The sequence below is a fragment of the Panthera leo genome, chromosome A1 (assembly GCF_018350215.1).
Source record: "Panthera leo isolate Ple1 chromosome A1, P.leo_Ple1_pat1.1, whole genome shotgun sequence".
NCBI lineage: Eukaryota > Metazoa > Chordata > Mammalia > Carnivora > Felidae > Panthera > Panthera leo.
Window position 1 is genome coordinate 11092912 of NC_056679.1, and position 21266 is coordinate 11114177.

Genomic DNA, 21266 nt, shown 5'->3' on the forward strand with positions numbered 1-21266 from the left:
TTTGGCTCTAGGTTAAAACTATCCAAATAGGCCCTACCTTGAGAGGTTAACCAGAAGAGTAAATTAGGTAATTTTTGAGCCTCTACTAAGGTAACCAGAACCCCTACCCAGCTTTACCCTGGCCACCGAAAGTTAGAAGCACTAAAATATTAAATAAAGCTTTTTCTGTATGTGTTCAAGTTTAGGCTTCCTTCACTTCGGCAGAACTTCGGCCTTACCCTGGTAGGCAGCACGGGTGCTGGAGACGGGAGCCCTCCGCCACGAACAGGGTCTCTCTCTCTCCCCCTTTCCCTAACCTGACTGTGGAGCTAGAGGGACATCTTGTGCTGGATATTCTGGGTTCATTGCTGGCTATAGACCTGCTATTTACCAGTTGTCCTCTGGCTCTGTGCTCATTTAATTCTCACAACAGACCCATGAGATAAAACCCTATTTTGGAGACGAAGAAACTGAGACTGGGAGATGTTCAGCAGCTTTGCAAGCAACTCTACCTGCACGGGAGAGTAGGGCCTTGGCTCTGGCATACTATGCTGTGTATTAATATCTAATTAATATCCTTGGGATATTTGCTCTTGAAGTCACCATTCACTTGTCTGCAGCAGTGTTGAGAGAGAGGACTGAGCTTTATCTCGCCAGTTACGAAGATGCTGGGGGGTAGAGACCTGAGTTAACTGACACCCTAGTCCCAAGTCATTCTAATGATGTCTCAGCACCACTTTTAGAGTAGTGACTTGCAGGTGCTTAGCAGCTGTGGCCCTTGGCTTGGGTTTGTCCATACAGGTCCTTTGACATACAGCCTAGCGGTGTCTCAACGTCAAGTTGAGCTCAATTAATGTGAATCCCCCTACCCTATTCTAGACTTGTTACACACCCTGGGTGACAACGGGCTTATGGAGAGGGACTTCCCTGCACAGAGCAGCAAGGGAATGGACTTCAGGCTTGACCCTGCTCTCTGCTGCCATTTCTCCATGCCACCTGATGCCTTTTACTGCTTCAGTCCTTCAAGGGCTTCCCATTAGCTAGACTGACTTTCAATTCCTTCATCATGGCCCACAGTTCCTTATAAGACTCCTTTGCAGAGGAGGTAAGTAGGGAAGAAAAATGGGTTCTGCTGCTAATTCTTAGTGGAGACAATTTTAGGAGATACGATTTTCCTTGTTTACGTGTGTACAACAAGAAGCTGTGCTCTAATGAAGTTCTGGTACATTCAGAACATTTAAATGTATTTCAATTCATTTGGAAAAAAATTATTTGTACTGACTAGTAATGGAGTAAGCATCTTCAAAATCTGCAGAATCTATTTTTGTGAAGACTTGTGTATGCGGGTTGGATTTTTTAAGGGAATGCTTCTTGAGTTTTCTGTTTACAGAATGAACATTGTGTGGCATCGCTTCATGGTTTTTTTCTCTGCTATGTTTTAGCACGAGCTAGATGGGCACAAATTATGCATGTAAAATATATCGAAAAAGTTTCTGATTTCCCTTGGTGCTTTCTTCGCCTCTAAAAGGCCTCATCCTGCTTAAAGAGAAACAAAAGGCCTTTCTCCATAATTGTCACCATTGATCTCAAGTGATGCTTAATTTGATTTGGAACCGTTCTTATTAAGAAACAATACTTAATAGTAGGAATATAATATTCTTAATGCTTCTTTGGAATTTTCAACTAAGCAAAAATTGATAAAGCAATTTTCCTTACATCCAGTGATTTTTTCCTTTGTTTCCTCAGGATGCGAGGAAAACATTTCTCTTCTGCCTAATACATTCCATGCATGAATGTACCTGTCACTCTGACAATAATTACACATGTGTGCCCACGTGCAGCCAGCCACAGGGAAAGGGGGCGGATCCCAGCCCTCACCCAATCAACTCAGTCAGACTTTTTAAGACCATTCCGAGATGGCTCTTGATGTTGGCAAGCATCCAGATTGTTTGCCTAGCTCTGTTGTCACATTTTTTTGAACACCACACATTTTCATCTCAAAAAAAAAAAATTGTCGAAAATGCCAGGAAAGAGAAAATTAAATATGAATCAAAACACAAACCGATTGCACTTTGTTGCACATTTTTTCCCCACAGTCAACAGCTAGCACTAGGCATGCATGTCACGTCTGTTCATTCAGTGACTCACTCTATGTGTTCTTTGCATGAGAGCTTAGCGTGTGCTGGGCTGTGACAGATACACAAATGAGAGACACATGGCTCTTCTGGAGGGAGGGAAGAGAGAGTAGGGAATGCCACAGACTGTACTTTGCAATCCACACACCCTTTACCGCCTGCCTTTGTCCCCACCCTGCCGCTCAGCAACCTAGGACACAGGTGACCAACTGGCCTCTGCCTTCTTGAAATACTCTGTTTTCTTAGTCCCTACAGCGCCACCCCAGGCCACCACGAGTCCGTTAGTTTATACTGATCACGATTAAGCCCCCCTTCCTGTGCATGGAGTATTGGGCAGATGTGTGGCACACATCAGGGGGGACACAGCCCATTTCTACCTCTTTACAGCTTGGAGAGTGGATTTCAGACTAGATTGCCACCCTCAGTGGCCCCAGCCGCACCCCGGGTCAGGCATCCTGATACGGACCAGGAGTCAAATTAATGCGAAAGATAATAGCATTCTTCTCTAGGTTTCTTTGGGACGGGGCAAAGCCCCAGGGAATAATTCGTTCCCCAGGCTAGAGCCTGACAGCTAGGCAGTAAGCAGTCTTGGAGAGCCAATGGGGCCTGGACCTAAAGCATTCCTATTATGTGGTGTTAACGAAGGTCTTAGCATATCTTCCTGAAGTTTGGAAAAGGAGTAGGTAACCATGATTCTTGGCTTGCTTATGATAAAATAAATTAAAAAAAAAAAAAGTTACTCTGGTTCTAAAATTTGTTAGACCTAAATTTTGCCAGCTTTATGACCTTGACCTTATTCTCTATCTCTTTTTGCCTCCATTTTTCTCATCTATGAAATGGGGCTATTAATAGTTCTTCATAGGTTGAGGGTGACGATTAGATATGATAAAGTATGTATTTTGAAACACAATAGTAATGCTGAATAAATGTAGATGGTGTTATGATCATGTCTCCGGTCACTTTCTGACTCTTTTTCCCCCCGCTCTTGGACCTACTTCATGAGGCCTTTCAGCTTTCCTGTATTACTGTTACTTTTCTCTGAGCCTCCAACACCTGTGCCTAATTCCTTGCTTTAAGATTCATTACATGTTCTCCTAATGTTATTAAGGAAAGATCCCTTGTTCCTCTTAAATGACGTCTGAAATCTCATAACAAGCCAGGGACAAATTCAGATTTTATTTTGTATTTTAGGTCCCTCTGTCCAGGTGCCTGTTCTGACTACATTTTTTTTTTATAAGCATCCCCACCCCCGCCAGAGAGGAGACAAAAGGATAAATGTTTTATCCCAGCTTGCAGCAGGTGTCATTCTATTTGATTTGTAGGCCTTTCAACAACACAAAAGGCCTTTTCTGTTCTTTTACAATATATGCTCTCTTTAAAGGTACTCAAATGAGGAAAAACACGCATGAGCAAGATTTCAGGTTCTAACGGACAGAAAGTGAGCTCTTAGTTACTGGTTCGCTCTTCACAGGGAAAACGAGATGCCATTAAAAACATTCTTTTCTTAATACCACCTAGAAATGTAGGATAGTTTCCTCTCAAAATATATATGAGTGGCATTCTCAGCAAATTAGTGTGTTTAGAGTAGGACTGAAATCTTTGAAAAGCCAGGTAAGGTCTATTTGATAAAGTCAACCAAGAGAATCTGTGTAGGCTTGAGTAACAATATTTAATAGCCTGCTTACTTCAGCTATTTGAAGTGTCTCCAACTTGCTAGCCCCAAATTGTTACCATTGGTGTTCAAAAGCAATATACCTTCTAAGTCCCAGCAGTGGTACAAACATGTGCTTAACTTAAAAAAGTTCTATGCTGGTGTCCCTAAGTGTCCCTAATAAATATCAGTATAGCTAGAGCTTAATTGTTTACTGTACGCTAGACGTTATGCTGAGCACTTTATTCATAATGTCATTTAATCTTTCCAACAACTGGATGAGGTAGGTACCACTATTATTCCCATTTTCCAGGTGAGGAAACTAAGTCTTAGTGAGGTTAATAACTTGCCTTAGGTCTCATAGCTAGTACAGTCTGGGGCCAGGTGGGAATCTGGGGCCTGTCTTGAGAGACTTTGTGTTCATGAACTCCAAGGCACCATGCAGTCTCCCTGTTCATTCGTTGCCATGGGGAGGCCTCAGAAAAGTGGGTATGGATATTAATTTTTGTTTTTGAATATGAGAGCTGTTTTGAGGTAAAAATCTTTAGGTCCTGTTTCACTTGGAATCCATACAAAGTACAGGTGATAAAATTAGCTTATCAACTCTAGTCTGCTTCTAAATGAAAAATAAGTCCATCTGATAAGAAATTTCACAAGAATAAAACACTGATTGGAGCTGGAGATCTTGGTGGCTGAGGGCTAGCCTTTTGTGTAAGTGTAAGGAGTTTGAAAAGCTTATATTGATGGTGTCTTGGGGCATTTCAGGACATAGTAATTCTTAGTCTTAAAAGTATTTTGTGCTCTTTCCTTTCCATTTCTCAAAAGAACTGTTAGTCTAAAAAGTCCTATTTGTGTGTTGACTTGAGGGGAGTTGCCCAACATTTTTATGTTCAATGATTATTAATATGGCCTATTAATTCCTTTGGAAAATATTAATATGAAATGTACCGGAAAAAAGAAGTAGTCCATGGTTTGTGAGACTGTTGGCCAAATCCCACCTACCGAAATGCAGCCTGTCAAAATTATAATACTCTTACTTAATCCCCTAGTCAAGCCAAATGGTAACATGAAATAAAGCTAACCGAAATCAGGACACCTGATATCAAGACTTCATGAACTAAAAAGCCATTGTACAGCAAGGAATCTTAATGCTTTTGCTTCTTATCCTTTTAATACAAATAAATAAGCTTTATTGGGCTTGGTGATTCTTAGAAATGATAGGTTTGAGAAACGGATCCGTGCTGGAGCCTGACGTTCCGTAAACAAGCCCACTAAGCATCCCCTTCAGATGCACACGTTAGGGGTGGAGTGCCTCTCGAAGGGACAAGCTTTTCTGGGAGGGGGAAACGCAAAGTGCAGCTTCCACTGTGCCCACGAAAGAAGGGGAAGAGAAAGCCCAGGCAAATGTCCTGTTGTTACCCAGCTTTCCTACTGCAACGAGGCTGACAGATGGGGCTTTTAAAAAAAACGTCACTGCAACCAGATCCAGGGGTGCAGCTCTTCTTGCTGCAGCGCGATGCAGTTGTGTATATTTCAGGGACAGACACAAGGGGAAGTAGCAGCCAGTGCTCATGCGGGCTGCTCCCTGGAAGCATTTCTGAAGAGAGAGGAGCCACAGGAGCTGGGAAATTCCTCCTCCCGCTGAGTCCGGGGCTGAGTGGTGGCTCAGGTTGAGACCGTGGGCAGGGGCAGGGGGCGGCGCTCCCAGCCCATCCCTCAGCCCTGCCGAGAGCTGTGTGGGCCGTGGCTGCCTGCACAGTGTCAGGGAGGCCAGCCAAGAAACCCTCCCTCCCAGGGGAAAACGGATCGCAGTTCAGGTGGGGACTTCCTCGGTAGCGTACCTGGCTGGAGCAGAGCATGTGGGCGGCCGACGGCAGGCGGCTCTGGTTATGGCAGCCCCGAAATGAAAGCAGCGGCCGCCGCCACCTCTGAGAGCTGCAGACAGATCAGCACCCAGCAAATAGGAAGCAAGTCCTAGACCCCGAAGAGGAGGAGGAGGAGGAGGAGGAGGAGGAGGAGCGGCCGCCGAGCATCTCTCTCCCGCTCCTCGGTGTCCTTTAAATGAGGACTCCCTGCCAGTGCCGGAGGTAGATCTGCAGAGGCTTCCTCTCGGCCGCTGACCCCCGCTTACATCACTAACCTGTGACAGGCACATCTCCACGCCTGGTACCTGCTCCTCCAGCGGCTCCCAGTCCAGTCCCAGGAGCCTCTTTGTATACCGCCGACATGGCCAGCCAGCAGGATTCCGGCTTCTTTGAGATCAGTATCAAATATTTACTGAAATCCTGGAGTAATAGTGAGTAATTAGAAAATAACCTTTGTTTGTTTGTTTGTTTGCTGGATGTTGCGTAAGGTTCGAGAAATAAAATCTCAACCGGAGGCATATGCTTGGGTGCCAAGGAAGTTTTTTTGGTTCCATCTGCTATGAAAATCAAAATGTCAGAGACTGAACTAGCTTTCCTTAAGTGCAAAGGCTGCAGTGGAATCACAGTAGATTTTGTTTGATTAAATTTTCAAGTGAGATGGCCCTTCAGACTGTCAGAGCACAGGATGCATTTTCTGCCTTCATGTTTATTTGATCAGGCTTTATCTAAGTATTTTGTGAAGTGTGGTTTAATCAAAGGGGTGTGGCAGGGTTTCAGAGTACTTCATAATTGTTTTATTAGGGTATTGTCTAAAGAAAAAAAGTATTTAACAGCCTAAAACCTAAGTCTCATCTCTTTTGCACTAGAGGCATTTGCAGGTTTATGTATCTCTCCCTTGTCTGTGTGGATGATGTTCAGAATGCTATCTAATGTTTGGATTTATAAAATCCTGTTGTGTTACAGTCCAAACTCATAACATGCTTTCCTGAAATATAAACAAGTGAGGTTCTGACCCTGATCATTTATTAGGATATCAGAATGTTATGGCTTCTGAAGTTCCATTACTGACCTACTTAATAATTTTAGCAATAACACATTTCAAAAAGACAACCTCTAAGGCATCATGGGTCTGAAATCAGAATTAAAATGAGGCCTTCAGGTGATCAGTGATGCCTTGTGTTTTTTGAATAGTTGAAAAACAAAGTCTTCTCTATTTCACCAACAGCCTTTGTGCTTGCTTTGGATAAAAGGCCGGCAGGTATTACAGATCCTTAATTGTTTGAAATTTTAAAAAAATGTTCCAGGAAAAATTTTGATGCTGTATTACGTGCATACTAATTAGCCTACCTGTGCTCAAAGAGCTGGTGATTAATTATCTCCTACACAGACGACCTGTGGCCAAGATTGTTCTTATGTAAACAAAACCTGGGCAGAGGAACCTCTGCCATAATTGCTCTAAGGAAAGAGCCAAAGTACCTTCAGCCTTAAGGTATTCAGGCATATGCATCTCTCAATGATCTCCATAGAAACCATTTTTTCCCCAGGTCATTTTGCACCACTGTATACACTATGGGGCTCGTCTAAAGCTGTTTTTCTACAAGTGGGAAGCCATTTGGGAGCCTTGCTGTCACCCAAATAGCATTCCTTTATTTGTTAGAGTCATAATTCATTTGTCTTGGGTCCATTATTTGTGTAATACTTCACACTCAAGGATGAATCTGCCTTTGTCTATCCACCCTTTGATTAATGAAAAGGGTTTGACACACAGGGTTCTTGATGGAGCAGTTTTCCAATAACTGGAAAGACTTACTGTGAGTTTGACTTCGGTATGTGGTTTTGAATCATCATTTTGAGTACACCAAGGCCATATTATGTTCTCCTATCATTTTTTGTCATTGTCTCATTAGGTAGAAAATTATGTTGTGACAATACTGAGGCCAGTGCGATTTCTTTGAAAACCTTTCTCCCTTGTCAATTTTCAAATGACTCTAGACAAAGTGTATATTCTCTCTACCTTTCCTGAACTCCCCCCCCCCACCACCACCACCCCACACCAGACACACACACACCTACTCCCTCACATCAGGAAATGGTTCAAAATGACTGTTCATGTCTACTTTGAGAGCATCTGGGACACAGTTCTGAATTCTTTCAATTCATTCAGCAAATATTTATTCCACACCTACTATGCCAGGCTATGGGTCTGCAAAGGTGAATGAGACACCCTACCTGCCCTCTGTCCTAATTTCTTTATCACGGAAGAGTGAACTTGGTGATTCTCTTGTGTTTCTTTGGAAGTCAGAATGCTTTTCAGTCCTTTCTTGAAAGAGGAAGAGGAAATACACTTTATGCTTAGTCTTCTTTGAGCTTGTTGCAACACTAACCTGCTTTTAACCTAGCTTAGCTCTCAGTTTTACATATTTTCAGTAGCAAAGAGAGAAGGGAGTTTGTCTGTCCATAGGAAAAAGTAGCCTTAGGGTTTTGGCCTGCTCAGTGTAACCTGGCTGAGAGGATGCATCACAGAGCAAGCAACTCCTCGGCCAGCATCATAGGTTTTCGAGGCCAGGATGCCCGCCCACATACCTGAGTGGAGAATCAGGCTCCTAATTATATAGCAGTGCTTATTTATAAAAGTACAACAATTAAAAAGCAATAAAACAAACTGTGTGACTATGGCTGACTGCTTTGCAAGGTGGTAGGTAGTAAGAGGAAAGATGATTCTGTGAGCATGCCCATTAAGATTGCCATTCTTTTTTTTTTTTAAGGGCACATTGTGGGGGAAATGTAATTTCGTGTATGTCTGTCTCCTCTGAAGAATTAACAAGTCAATTAAATCAGTCATTGCCTGGTGAGATGTATTAGCTTTTTATTCACTGTTCATTTTGACACTCTTCTTCATTGGCATGCCCACTCTGTCAGGCTGTCCTTTCATTTTAATGGAGTTGGGAATTAAAAATGGCCTTGATGTCTGGAAAGAAAATGTCCTTTGTAGACCTCACCGTGAGGCTCTCCTTAGCTGCTTGGACACCGCCCGCCACTGAAGTCCTACGGCTTCTTCCCCAGTCATATCCAGACTTTCCCCCAACCATTCAGTGATTCTCACAACTGTTCTCCTTGGTGTTCATGGCCATAGCCTCCACAGGCCTTTCTCAGTTTCATCTGGAACACTCTAGTGGTCTCCTAACGGGCCCCCTGACGTAGAGCTGCCTAGGGAGGCTTCTGGCAGCATTTCAAAGACCATGCCACAGATCCCTCTTGCCCGTGAGCATGTAACTGCCATTCAAGACTCTCTTTGAGCTCCCCATCCATCCTTTCAGATGGTTTTTCTTCCCCAGCCAGATTTAATCTGCTCACCCTTGTCTGCATTTTACCACCTTGCTCTCCACTCCATGCCTGTACACACACTGGCCTCCTAATCTGGCATGCCCTCACCTAGAACACACAAGTTGCAGGACCAGATAGGCTTGGTTCTGGTCTCTTATCTCCTGCACTTGCGTGGCCTTGGACAATTTGTTAACTCCTCTCTGCTTCATTTTTCCCATCTGTAAAACGGAAGCAGAAATAATGGATACCTCACAGAAGTAAAAGAGGTATTTAAGAATTCAACCACTTAGAACAAGATCTAGCACATCGTAAACAATCAATGTTAAAATAATATTAATGTATTCCAATGCTCCTCTCACTTCTAAACCCACTTAAAATCAGACTCAGATCCCTTTGCCCCCTAGTATTGACACCATTTGTGGATTATTCTATGTGTAGTCAACACTTGCTACACCCATAGAGAAGGGAATTGTGTGACTGTGCCAAAAATAGTTGCTTGCCTTCAGCCATTTTTTTCTAGATTTACTTTTTAACAGTCCCCCTTTTTCTATCTCAGCTTCTAGTAGAATATTCCTACATTCCCTAAGTAAATACCTCCCAGCAGCACGGGAGATGGTTTGGCAACCTCCTCTCGGCAGTAAGTCCCTTTGGCCTTTCAGGTTTGCTATGGAAAAAGTTTAGAGCAGATAGTTCCAAGCAATTTCAGAGGAAAGGAAGGCTGGCTTTAGACTGATGTAGAGAGCTGGCATGTGGGCTCTCTCACCCATCTGAAACCCCTCACTGGGATTCCTTGTGTCTCTATCTACCCCGTGTCGTCCAAACGAACACAGGGCCCAATGAACAAAGGTACATTCAGAACCTATTCAACATCTCGATCTTTCCAGGGCAGTTGGCATCTTTCTTACAACATCTGTCAAATCCTGCTACCCCACGGAGAGGAACTTTTGAAAGTTTGTTAACTCTTTCAGATAATGAGACTTCCACCGGCAAAATAAACTGGTCAGCGGCACTGAGCAAGCCCTTTGCTTGTTTTGGAAGGGGCTGGTGTGCACTGTGAAATGTCTAATGTCACTGTAGAAATATCTGCATCAGTGAAATTGGACGTGGCATTTTTCAGATATTCTGTAGTGCATTAAGTTGTGGTGATAAGGACGATATTTCTGTCCAACATAGAAATGCTGGTTAGTACCAGGTTAACTCTGGAGACAGAGATCACACGCATGTGCGGATGGGAAACACCACTGACTGACTGCAGAGCTGTCCTTACTGAGTCCTGTTTTTGTCATCAGTGTAGTTCAAAGACCCCAGGGAAAGGCCTGAGAGAAACCTCAAGGGGTTAGTTTTAACCTCTTGGTGGAGTTGGTTTGAAGAGGTAGAAAACTAATGACGTGAACCAAGTTGCCTGAATCCAGCAGAGCAGTACCGCTCAAGTGCAGACACGCTCAAGTGCAGACACGCTCAAGTGCAGAGCACCTCAGTGTTCTTGAACGAGTAGGGAGCGCCCAGCCCCATCCAGGCAGTTGGGAGGGAGTCACTCCAGTGCTCCTGTCACTCAGTAGATGTCTGACCCTGCGTGCACTCGCTCAGGTGAGGGTCACTTCTGCGAAAGTAGTTTATTGTCCTGATGAGAAACGAAACCCCAAATAAACATCTGCTCTCAATAGAAAGAGCCTGTTCTTGGGTTTGTGATGAAGATAAATAACAAGTAGGGGTTTTGTTTGTTTTATGCGTTGTTTTTGTTGTTGTTAAAATGCTCGAACAGTCTGAGAATAACAATGACCGTCACATTGACCGAGGGCCCACCCCGTGTCAGATGTTATGCTTGGTAATTTATATGTGGGGCAACCACTGCATTATTTGTCCAAACTGGGACACTTTTGAGAGTGAAAGTTAATAATTATACCGGGACTGCCCTGGGCAAAGAAGGCCATATGACCACTGTGTTTATTATCTTCACTCTTTCCAATAACGCGGCAAGGTTATGTTTTATCCACACTTTACAGATGAAATTTTAAAAAGAGAGAGAGAGAGAAAGTGATTTGCTGAAAGCCAGGGTACTAGTAAGTGCCATAAGCCTTTCCCCCAATCCAGCTGATAATCACATTTTAAAAAATCATTGGGGCGCCTGGGTGGCTTGGTCGGTTAATCGTCCGACTTCGGCCCAGGTCATGATCTCACGGTCCGTGAGTTCGAGCCCCGCATCGGGCTCTGTGCTGACAGCTCAGAGCCTGGAGCCTGTTTCAGATTCTGTGTTTCCCTCTCTCTCTGCTCCTCCCCCGTTCATGCTCTGTCTCTCTCTGTCTCAAAAATAAAATAAAACGTTAAAAAAAAAAATTAAAAAAAAAAAAAATCACGCATAGGGTGATCAAAGGGTCGAGAACACTTTGGGGAACTTAGTGCTCTACAGGTGCTTTCATTCTTGTTGGCCGAGGACACAGCCAACTCTTGGCCCCCTCCCTCCCGCTGCACCCCTGAAATTTGGGTATGCTCACGTGCAAGCCCACGCGAAGTTATATGTGCATTTGACTCTGATCTGAAACCTCACAAAATAAACCTCCATGATGCCATATGGGTATCTCATAGCTCACAAGCTGAACTCTGGGGGAATTAAAGCCTTATCATTCAAAACTAGGAACATTTAAGAGGAAGTTAGTTTGTTCATAGTCTTCCTCCCCCTGCCCACTTCCCCCAAGAGCCCGTGCTGGAGATCACCATCTCCTTAGCACAAGACCTCAGTATTGACAAGTCTTCACCATTATTATTACAAAGAATACAGTTTGTTCGCTATGGTCATTTGATTAAACACACACAACGCACACATAAAAGATTATAGCAAAAAGGTACATTTCTTCCATTAGCCCCGTTGCATGTTGATTTTTCCCTCTTTTTAAAAGTGTATATAAATAAATAACTGAAATGGCTCTAGTAAATAGAAAAGGTACTAATGATTTTAGTTCTTTGAGAATGGTCATTTGCTTACCTGGCTGAGATTTCTGTGATATATTGTATTTCTGTTTGGGAGATGGTGGCAAACTCCTAATCATCTTTAGCAGTGAGGACAGGGAGAATATCTCCAGGACTAATGGAAATCTATAATTCGGATATCTCACGTGACCTGACAGTGCCAGTCTCGGCCACCGTAAAGCCTTCTACAGGACTGGCAACACAGAATGATTTGGTTTCAGCTTCTTTGCCTACTTTGGCATGCTGCTTGGTACAGGTGACAAGAACTGAAACAGGCAAACAGAAGTAGGCGACGAGGAGAGATGACCTGGGTACTTTTACGATCTGGAAACAGCCCAGGATATTTGAGAAAGTTGCCAGTATTCAGATGTTTCAACTGAATATTTAGATGATACAACATGTAATATTCTCTTTATTTAAAACACCTCTGTTTCAAAACATTTTAATACCTATGACTCACCAGTTCATTTCTGGGTACAGTTGAAGGAATTGAAGGGGTTACATATGTCCTGATCATCTTACCAGTAACTTCTGTATTTTTGAGCTTCATGTGATATTCAAAATGATTGGGCTCCGATGAGAGTTTGGGCGGACAAATGACATTTTTCTGAGTTGGGGCTGTTCTGTGGATTGTCAGCCCCATACATAAGCTTTTTGTGCAGGTTCTCTGCCGGTACTAAATCTTGCATTTATTTAGTGCCTTGTGGTTTGCTCCGCACCTTTAAAAACATTACCTCATTTGATGAATGAGATGCATTGATTATGAATAAACTAGCTTCCTCTTAAAATGTTTCTGGTTTGGGATGATAAAGCCTCATTACCCCAAAGTTCAACTTCGGAGGTATAAGATACACATATGGCAACAAGTATATTTTGTGAGCTTTCATATCGGCTTCAAATGAACAAATAATGATTTTTGTCCATGGTCTTTACCTTTGAATAGGACGTTTATAAAAAAAAAAAAAAAAGTGCAGTATAGCTTGGCATCTGTTACTTAAGATAGACAGAGGTGAGTTTGTTTTAAAAACTTACGTATTAAGATTTTCTGGATTTATTTGTACCCTACCATTTCTTAGTCATCTTTTTCTTAAACACTCAAACATGTCTACTTTTCTACAACGTGATACCTTCTGAGAATCACCCCCTATCTGCACACAACTCCGTGCAGAAGATTGAGCAGACGACCACTTCCTGAAAAGGTGCATGGCATCTGTGAAAAAGACAGTACACAGCTTTATCTCATCTTTTTTCTTCCCGATCTCTGTCATTCGATAGATTCCTTTTATCATGCTCATTTAAATATCTCTCCCCTGTAGAACTGTTGGCTGCACGAGCAAGCAAATGTCCTCACTTTGAGTTGAAAAGAATCTCTCAGGCTTGAAGGAACAATGAGAAGAGCTTTTTCCATAACGACATCTTTACTTCCTTTTCCGTATTGGATTATACTCAGAAACTTTCTATCTTAGCTTCAGCTTTTCTTGGTTATTGCTCCCAAATACCTTGCTACCCAACATTTTCAGAGAAGCAAGGCCAGCACTATTCAGGACTTCTTTTTGAGCACACTGTGACACAATGCTTGGGGACTTCCTAACTGAATCAGAGTGGATTTTACCATCAGGGATCTCAGAGCTTAACCTCCTTCCTTGTTAGTTTCAGAATGTAGAACTATTCATGCAGAAGTTCCCGGGACTTAAAGAATGCAAGGGAGAGGATCCAGTGGTATTCCAGAGACAGTGCATGCCCTAGAGAATTTTATTTGAGTACGTGTGATAGATTCTGTTGACTTTAATATTATGGATTTATACTTTCACGGCATTAGACAACTGTTGGAAACCTGGTGGTTGCAGGCAAATTCCTATGAGAACATTTTCAAATACCCCTCCTAGCAGGATAGCTGAAGGAGAAGAGGAAACAAATTATTCACCCTGGGACACTCGACTGGACTAGATGTCAGTATTTGGGGCAGCAGGTGTCTCAGATGGGCATTCTTTTCATCAGAAAATGGTAAAGATGAGTTACCGTGTTTATCAGCATTTGGACCTGGGACTAATTGAAAACCAGTTCCTCCTTCATTTTGAGGGGTCCTCCCACTCTCCAGAACATTGAGGTTAAAGAGAAAGCGGGTATGTGCAAGAATTATATATTTCTGTAAGTGTAATGATCCTACCTCTCACCTATATTGTTACAAACACGTCTTCTTCTTCACAGAACATACAGGCACAAACATTTAAATATTAGTCACCCAGATCTCCAGCTGCTGAGCAGTGAAAGTTTATATTCTGCCAGCATATCAGACTCTACAATGAGTCTGATTTTGGTTTAATTCCTTTCTACTGTGTAGTCATTTGATGAGCTGCAGATGGAAATTTAAGCCAAAGCCATAACATTTCAGCTAATACTTTTTATGCTGCTGTAAGAATTTGTTGTCATGTCAATTTAAGGGAGTTGAAGTCTTTTTCAAGAAGGCATTCAAACCTATTTTAAGAGCTTTTATCAACTCTAATTTGATACACCACTCTGACTGCCTCTGCTGTCCTTAATCAATTGCAAAGTGCAAAGTAGTTTAGCAGTAGAAGACAGCTTTGAAATTTCCAGAATTTCTCAGCTAATGCCATGGGCACAACATTGTGGAAATATACAATTAAATCTCCATTAAAATTTCTTGCCTAAGCTTAAGAGACACTAGGCCGACTTCTTTGAGTTTAGACTTAAACAGGTAAATATGTATTTTGGCAGCCATGAAAAGGATAGGGTATTAGATTAACCAGGGCATTGCTTGAGTAAAATTCCATTTGAACGTTATATTTATGTAGGATCTGGCAAATCAAGAAAATGGTTTACTACATAAGGGTCAAATCAATGACATGCTTCAATTGTCTAAATACAAGATTAGGTTTTTCTTGCCTGCTTTTCTGTTATTTTTCTGTGTGTGACCTTGTCTCCTTTCCCCACTTCCTTATGTGAAAGGAACAAACATGCCACCTTGCCTCTACCTGTTTAATGTGAAGGGTTTTGAATACCTCCCCTGAAAAATGAGGTTTATGTAAACATCCTAATATATGCCAGTTATTTCCCCCATGCCATTAAAGCCAAACTGAAGGAGGCTGAGTTGTACATTATTGAACCTGACTGATAAGTAGAGTAGGATCTCTGTCTTTCTAAGCTCGATCAGTTTCTTGGACTAGTCTGCTTTTAAGTATTCTGAATAAGAAATAGGTGTCACACTACACAGCCTATCGGGTTCTTTCTATTGTTATTTTTTACAGTGAAGTCACTGTGTATCTGACTCCGTGCATTTGAACAGGGTTGTCTACAATCTGAAGTGCTGGCATTCTTGAACGGAAGACAAGCATTTCTTTCTGCACAGGGAGATGTGGTGCTTATAGAAATTGCTGGCATTCTGGAACCTTTATAGCATACCATCGTACAGTCAAAGGATACTCTCCTAGGTTTTGGTAGAGATTACGTTTCAGTTAAGCCATGTTGAAATCAAGAAGGCCATATGGATCAAGACAGTATTTAAAAACATCTGTCTGAAACACAGATTTGTCAAACCAGCCACCTTCATTTTATGCCCACAACTAGGTAGAAAGCTCTCATTGACAGCTTTAAAGAGTTTTAGGGGCGCCTGGGTGGCTCGGTCAGTTAAGCATCCAACTTTGGCTCAGGTCATTATCTCATGGTTTGTGAGTTCAAGCCCCACGTCGAGCTCTGTGCTGACAGCTCAGAGCCTGGAGCCTGCTTCACATTCTGTGTCTCTTTCTATCTCTGCCCCTCCCCCACTCATACTCTGTCTCTCTCTCTCTCTATCTCTCTCTCCCTCTCTCAAAAAAAAATGAATAAACATTAAAAAAATTATAAACAAAGATTGAACACAAAGATTGCTTAAAAAAAAGAATTTTAAAACTAAACAATGTGGCTCTAAGTGAATAGATCACCTATGACTTTAGCAAATTATAAGCGGTTAGTTTAAAATGTACAAGTTCAAACACCAATTAGAAGACAAATTGCAGGGTTTTTTTTTTTCAAAAGAAAACACTCAGCCTTTCAATTTTTAGTTTTTGAAAACCACATTTTTAATGATCTCCCCTGAAAATGAGGCCTTGCTATTGAATGACAACATGGTCTATGCAATAGTATCACTTGTACTATTTCAGCATCCCCAAATTAGTCGTCTACTTTTCTTTTTTTTTTTTAATTTTTTTAATGTTTATTTATTTTTGAGAGAGAGAGAGGGGCAGAGTGCGAGCAGGGGAGGGCAAGAGAGAGAGGGAGGCACAGAATCCGAAGCAGGCTCCGGGCTCTGAGCTGTCAGCACAGAGCCTGACGCGGGGTTCGAACCCATGAACCACAAGATCATGACCTGAGCCGAAGTCGGCTGCTAACTGACAGAGCCACCCAGGCGCCCCAATCTTCTACTTTTGTAATGAGTATCTTAGCTTCCTAAGGGAGTTTCGAGAGAAGCCAAGTCCTGTGTTGGGCCACACTGGGTGTTTTGTTTCACTTTCCTCATGGTTGATGGTGGCCGTGAGTCCTGTTCTCATCTTGTCTTCCAGGCTGAGAGTACAGAGACCACCTGTCCTCTATCTTATTTGACTGCATACAAATGCAGGAAAACAGGAAAGTGAGAGAAATTTTAGTATTCCCTGCTGACTTTTGCATTCCATTTACTAACAACCCCCCAGTCCTTATCATTATGGGAAAGCTAATCCTAGTTTATGCTAATTGAGATATGAGTTTTGAAGGTGTTTGAAAGCCTGGCCAAATTTTCGACTGAAAAAAAAAATTTAACAATGTTAAGTAATTGAATTTTAAGAAAGGTCAAAATTATGAATGAGAATGAAGATTATACCACATTTTAAATATCCAAAAATCTGTCTTAACTTAGCTTCTTTCCTTTCCCTTACCAACCATTTTGTTTGCCACTTGGATGCTTACTGTCATTTTCCTAGAAGAGCAAAGGAGTTGAAAGTCGGATTATTATCTTTGAAATTAGTCAACTGCTCTACTTTAAAAAAGAAACATAAATTGGAAATGATTGCGTATAGGATTCTGATCAGTGACTTTCATTCAAAATCCTAAATCCCTCTTGTCACTAATCACAATATACTAACATGCCTGCTGTTCACAGGTATAATGGTATATGAATATATAGAACTTTTTCTTGGCATCTAGTAATTTGAAATATGTATCATTTTAGGATGCTTTTGCCATAAATACTAGAATAACTTCATAAGGGCTAAAAGAATAGACTTTTAATTAGCTTACCTAACCCACAGCCAGGAGATGGGTGGTTCCGGGGGTACTTAAAAGCTCAAGGACTCAGACCATCCAGTCTTTAGGCTTGTCCCTGCATGATCACAGATGGCCACCTCAGTTCCAGATATCTTTGCTTTGCTTTGCTTTGCTTTGCTTTGCTTTGCTTTGCCTTGCTTTGCTTATGAGTCAGGGAGGGGGGGTGCCTGGGTGGCTCAGTCAGTTGAGCATCCGACTTCGGCTCAGGTCATGATCTCGCGGTTTGCGAGTTCGAGCCCCGCGTCAGGCTCTGTGCTGACAGCTCAGAGCCTGGAGCCTGCTGATTCTGTGTCTCCCCCTCTCCTTGCCCCGCCCTTGCTCACGCTCTGTGTCTCCCTGTCTCTCAATAATAAAAAAATGTTAAAAAAAAAAAATTAAAAAGAAAAAAGCCAGGGAAGGAAGGAGTTTAGGTTAGGTCTTTCTTCCGGCAAGAAGGAGATAATTTTGCCAAAGACCCCAGCAAACTTCCTCTTGCATTCCTAATTGGAATTGGGTGATACATCAATCCTGGCAAAGTTGAACGAAATTACCGCACTGGCTTAGACAAAACAAGATACATGCCCTGGGACTGGTGTGGGTCTACTTTCTATAAGAGAACAGACCGCTACCTGCTACTTGAGCAAAATAGAAATTGTTACCAAGACAGAAGCGTAGACAACAATAGAAACTGCCATGAAGTAGATAGCATACACTGGTAGATGACTATTAAAAAAACTCCCCCCTTTTTGTTACATAACATTGCATCAAGCACAGAATAATAGCTAATAGTTATAAGCCCTTATGAAGTATCAAGTGCTATATTAAATAATTCACATGCATCATTTCCTCTTATCTTCACCATGACCCTCTTTTACACTTAACTATTTGTAAGTGACAGAGCCAGCAATCAGACCTAGCATCTAGGGTAAATGCTAAACGATGCTACCTTTCATCATCCTTTGCAAGATAAAGAAATTGATGAAGAGAAATTGATGAAACTCGGATAGGAGCAGAAGGATATTGACATGTATTCCCTGCTAAGTTATTACAGTGATATTTGTCAAAAAGCAGTGGCAAAGTGTTCTGAGAGTTCCCAAATTAAAATTCTGTATCTGTCTGCCTCTGATGTCAGAGAAAAGAGCATTTCTTGATGTTTTTCTTATGCTCGTAAGAATGTCCATGAGATTTGTTTGTTTGTTTGTTTGTTTTGAGAGAAAAAGAAAGAGAGACCGTGGGGGAGGGGCAAATAGAGAGGGCAAGAGAGGATCCCAAGCCGGCTCCACACTGTTAGTGCAGAGCCTGACGCGGAGCTCAAACTCACAAACCGTGAGGTTATAACCTGAGCCAAAGTGGGTTGCTTAACTGACTGAGCCACCCAGGGACCCCTGTTTTTTGGCTTTTTAAAGCAAATTATAAGCAAGAATATTACTAAATCAGAAACTTGAGCCCTTCAAGATTGTACCCAGATCTCAGATGAAAAAGAAAAAAATGTTGATATTATTGAAATCTGTCATTAGATTAAAATGAACAAATACAGTATTAATTCATCTGAATGCCATCCAACAGCAGTGGATGAAACACCCTTAACTTTGTCGTCACCAAAAAAATGACCAAAATGTTTTCCTGTTTTCAGATATTTCCGTTTATGCAGAAATATCAGTATTTTCCAGAGAGGTTTAGGTTTCAGTCTTATTGTTCAGATTTAGCTGTTAATCTGAAAGGGTTTTATTGACTCACTTTACCTATCCACAGCATCCTCCAGCTAGGTCTTGGAATGGTCTAAGAAGAATAACTAGCATTTATGAAGGACTGCTAAGTTTCAGCCACTGTTCTAAGCACTATCTCATTTAATCTTCATCAGATCCTATTGAGGCAAATACCACTGTACAGGTGAAAAACTAAAAACAAATAAATAAGAGACTTCCCTAGGAAAGGTGTATCAGTAAGTGCTGGCAACTAAATTCATATTTACTTCTGGCTCCAAAGCTTCTATTATTTTTATAAGTTTATTTATTTATTTTGAGACAGAGAATCTCAAGCAGGCTTTGCACTGTCAACGCAGAGCCCAATGTGGGGCTCGAACGCACAGACTGTGAGATCATGACCTGAGCCGAAGTCGAGAGTCAGATGCTTCACTGACAGTTACCCAGGTGCCCCCCCCCCCCCGGGGGGGCCTCTATTCTTATTGGCTGCCCAGCAGGAGCCATTCCCGACTCCCTCCAGTGTTCATGTCCCCCAGGATGTCTGAAAGAGGCAGGTGCTCACTTATTCTCAGCCTTCAGCACAAGCTTGCAACTGGGGATTCAGGTTGCTGGGGGAATTTCTGGAATGTATTTTTCTTCCGGAAAATAGGAGAAATGCATCTTTTGCCACTCTCATTGACCTTCTGCTTCCAGCCTTTGGACACAATTTGTGTAGACAGCAGGAAAAAATTTTGAATTCCGATACCCTGAGATGACTTGTAGCTGAACACGAACCAGGTTCCTGCTCTTAAGGAGAAGATTGTCTAGTGAAAGAGACCTACATAAATCTATAATTACGACAAAATATGACCGGTAACCAGCCTCCTGAAAGGCGAATTGTGTATATGCGTAAGAGTGACTATTGTTTTTACGTAAATGTTACTCATTGACCCCTAAAGGCCAGATCTTCCCTACTATTTTCCCATATTGCTTATAGTTCTCTCCAAAGCTGAATCTCTTCTTCCCAGCCTGGTAAAGCTGTGGCTTTATCGCTGTCCTCCAGGTCACTTATTCTGCCCAGCTTCCTCATCATAAATGCTGAATTTCATTATCGGTCAGAAACTGGAGTCTTCTTCAGCCCTTCTTTATCGCGAAAACTTGTCACGCCTCCTTTCCCAAATGACCTCTCCCCCATCTGGATCTCTGTCACCATCACCTCTGCCAAGGCCTGGTTCCAGGGGTTCATCACAAGGAGCATCCCATGTGGAGAATCCACAGCTCCTCCAGGCCCACCTCTCTGCTGCCACCACTTTTCTGGGACAGTCTTGTCCTTGCCACAGCTTTGAGCACTGGTCTCACCTTTCTCTTGTAATGGTGTGTTGGCACTGAGTGTGAGGTATCCGTACGTAGGGATCGCGCGACAAACGCTTTTGATGTTCATAGTTGCAAACACATTGGAGAGTTAAAATGTCGTTATGAGCGGACAGTTCATCTGAATTCATTTCATAGGCCATATGTATCCAAACTTGTTGCTTCGGTAGGCTTAAGAGTTCTTTGGAATGCAAAAACGGACTTGATCCCTGACCCACAGTCTGTAATCACGGTCACGGGCCGGGAGTGGGATGAGAGTATTGTTGTCATGCTAGAGTATATTACTCTGTTTATTTTTTATGCTGGTGAGATTGAAAAAACCTGGATTTGATAGGCGTGATGCAGAAATTAAGGAAAGGTTGCCTACAGTTAAGGAAAAGACCAAAAGTTAGGTATAATTATCTGGTAAAGGGAGCTCAGGCAGAGGCTCTAACTAGTCATGAAGTGGACACACTCCAGCGACCGAAGACCCACTCGTCAATTCTCAAGTGTCCCTCGTACACAAAATAACAGCTATTAAACTGGTGCAGTGAGCTCATTAAATATCATATTGTTCTGCCAGACAAGGCCCTTGTTTTAGGGAGTGACTAAGAGACTGTCACTTCTTGGGCCAGGAGGATGAAAATGTTCTTCGGGCTCCGGGAGAAGGATAGACGTAAATTGTTGATACTCCCCTGGGACATCCCTCCCCATTTCAGTCTGCATCTTATTGGGCTGTGCTTCCTATTGAAAGGTGACTACTCAGCTGATTTATCCGGCTCAGTGTTTTCATGAAGTTTCTGCTATCGACCTACACAAGGGAGAGAAGGTTAGAAGGTTTTTTTTATGGACAGCATGAATGTAATGTCAAAGACCTATCCGAGCCCCATGGTGCTGGAGCTGGCAGAGTCACGTGAGCTCAGCGCTTGAGTGCAAGGTTCTGCCTCCTCCACTTTGACCAAGAAATGGTTGGAAAGTTAACCAAGCCTGGAAGAGTCAGCCAGGAGAATCATCCCACTTGGGTTAGTTGCTTTTTTTTTTT

At 42.3% G+C, this 21266-nt stretch overlaps 1 protein-coding gene across 8 annotated transcripts in view; it reads left to right on the top strand.

Moving 5' to 3' along the window:
* FRY (FRY microtubule binding protein) overlaps positions 1-21266 on the top strand; it is a 340234-nt gene that overhangs the window by 75803 nt on the left and 243165 nt on the right. For 2 of the 8 annotated variants that reach the window (XM_042948037.1, XM_042948210.1), the window contains exon 1: positions 5823-6061. The exons of the other annotated variants lie outside the window; for them this stretch is intronic. In XM_042948037.1, coding sequence (XP_042803971.1) covers positions 5992-6061 — 70 coding nt within the window. In that variant the 5' untranslated portion in view covers positions 5823-5991. Of the gene's footprint in view, positions 1-5822; positions 6062-21266 lie in introns of those variants that run through there. 8 annotated transcript variants of the gene reach the window in all.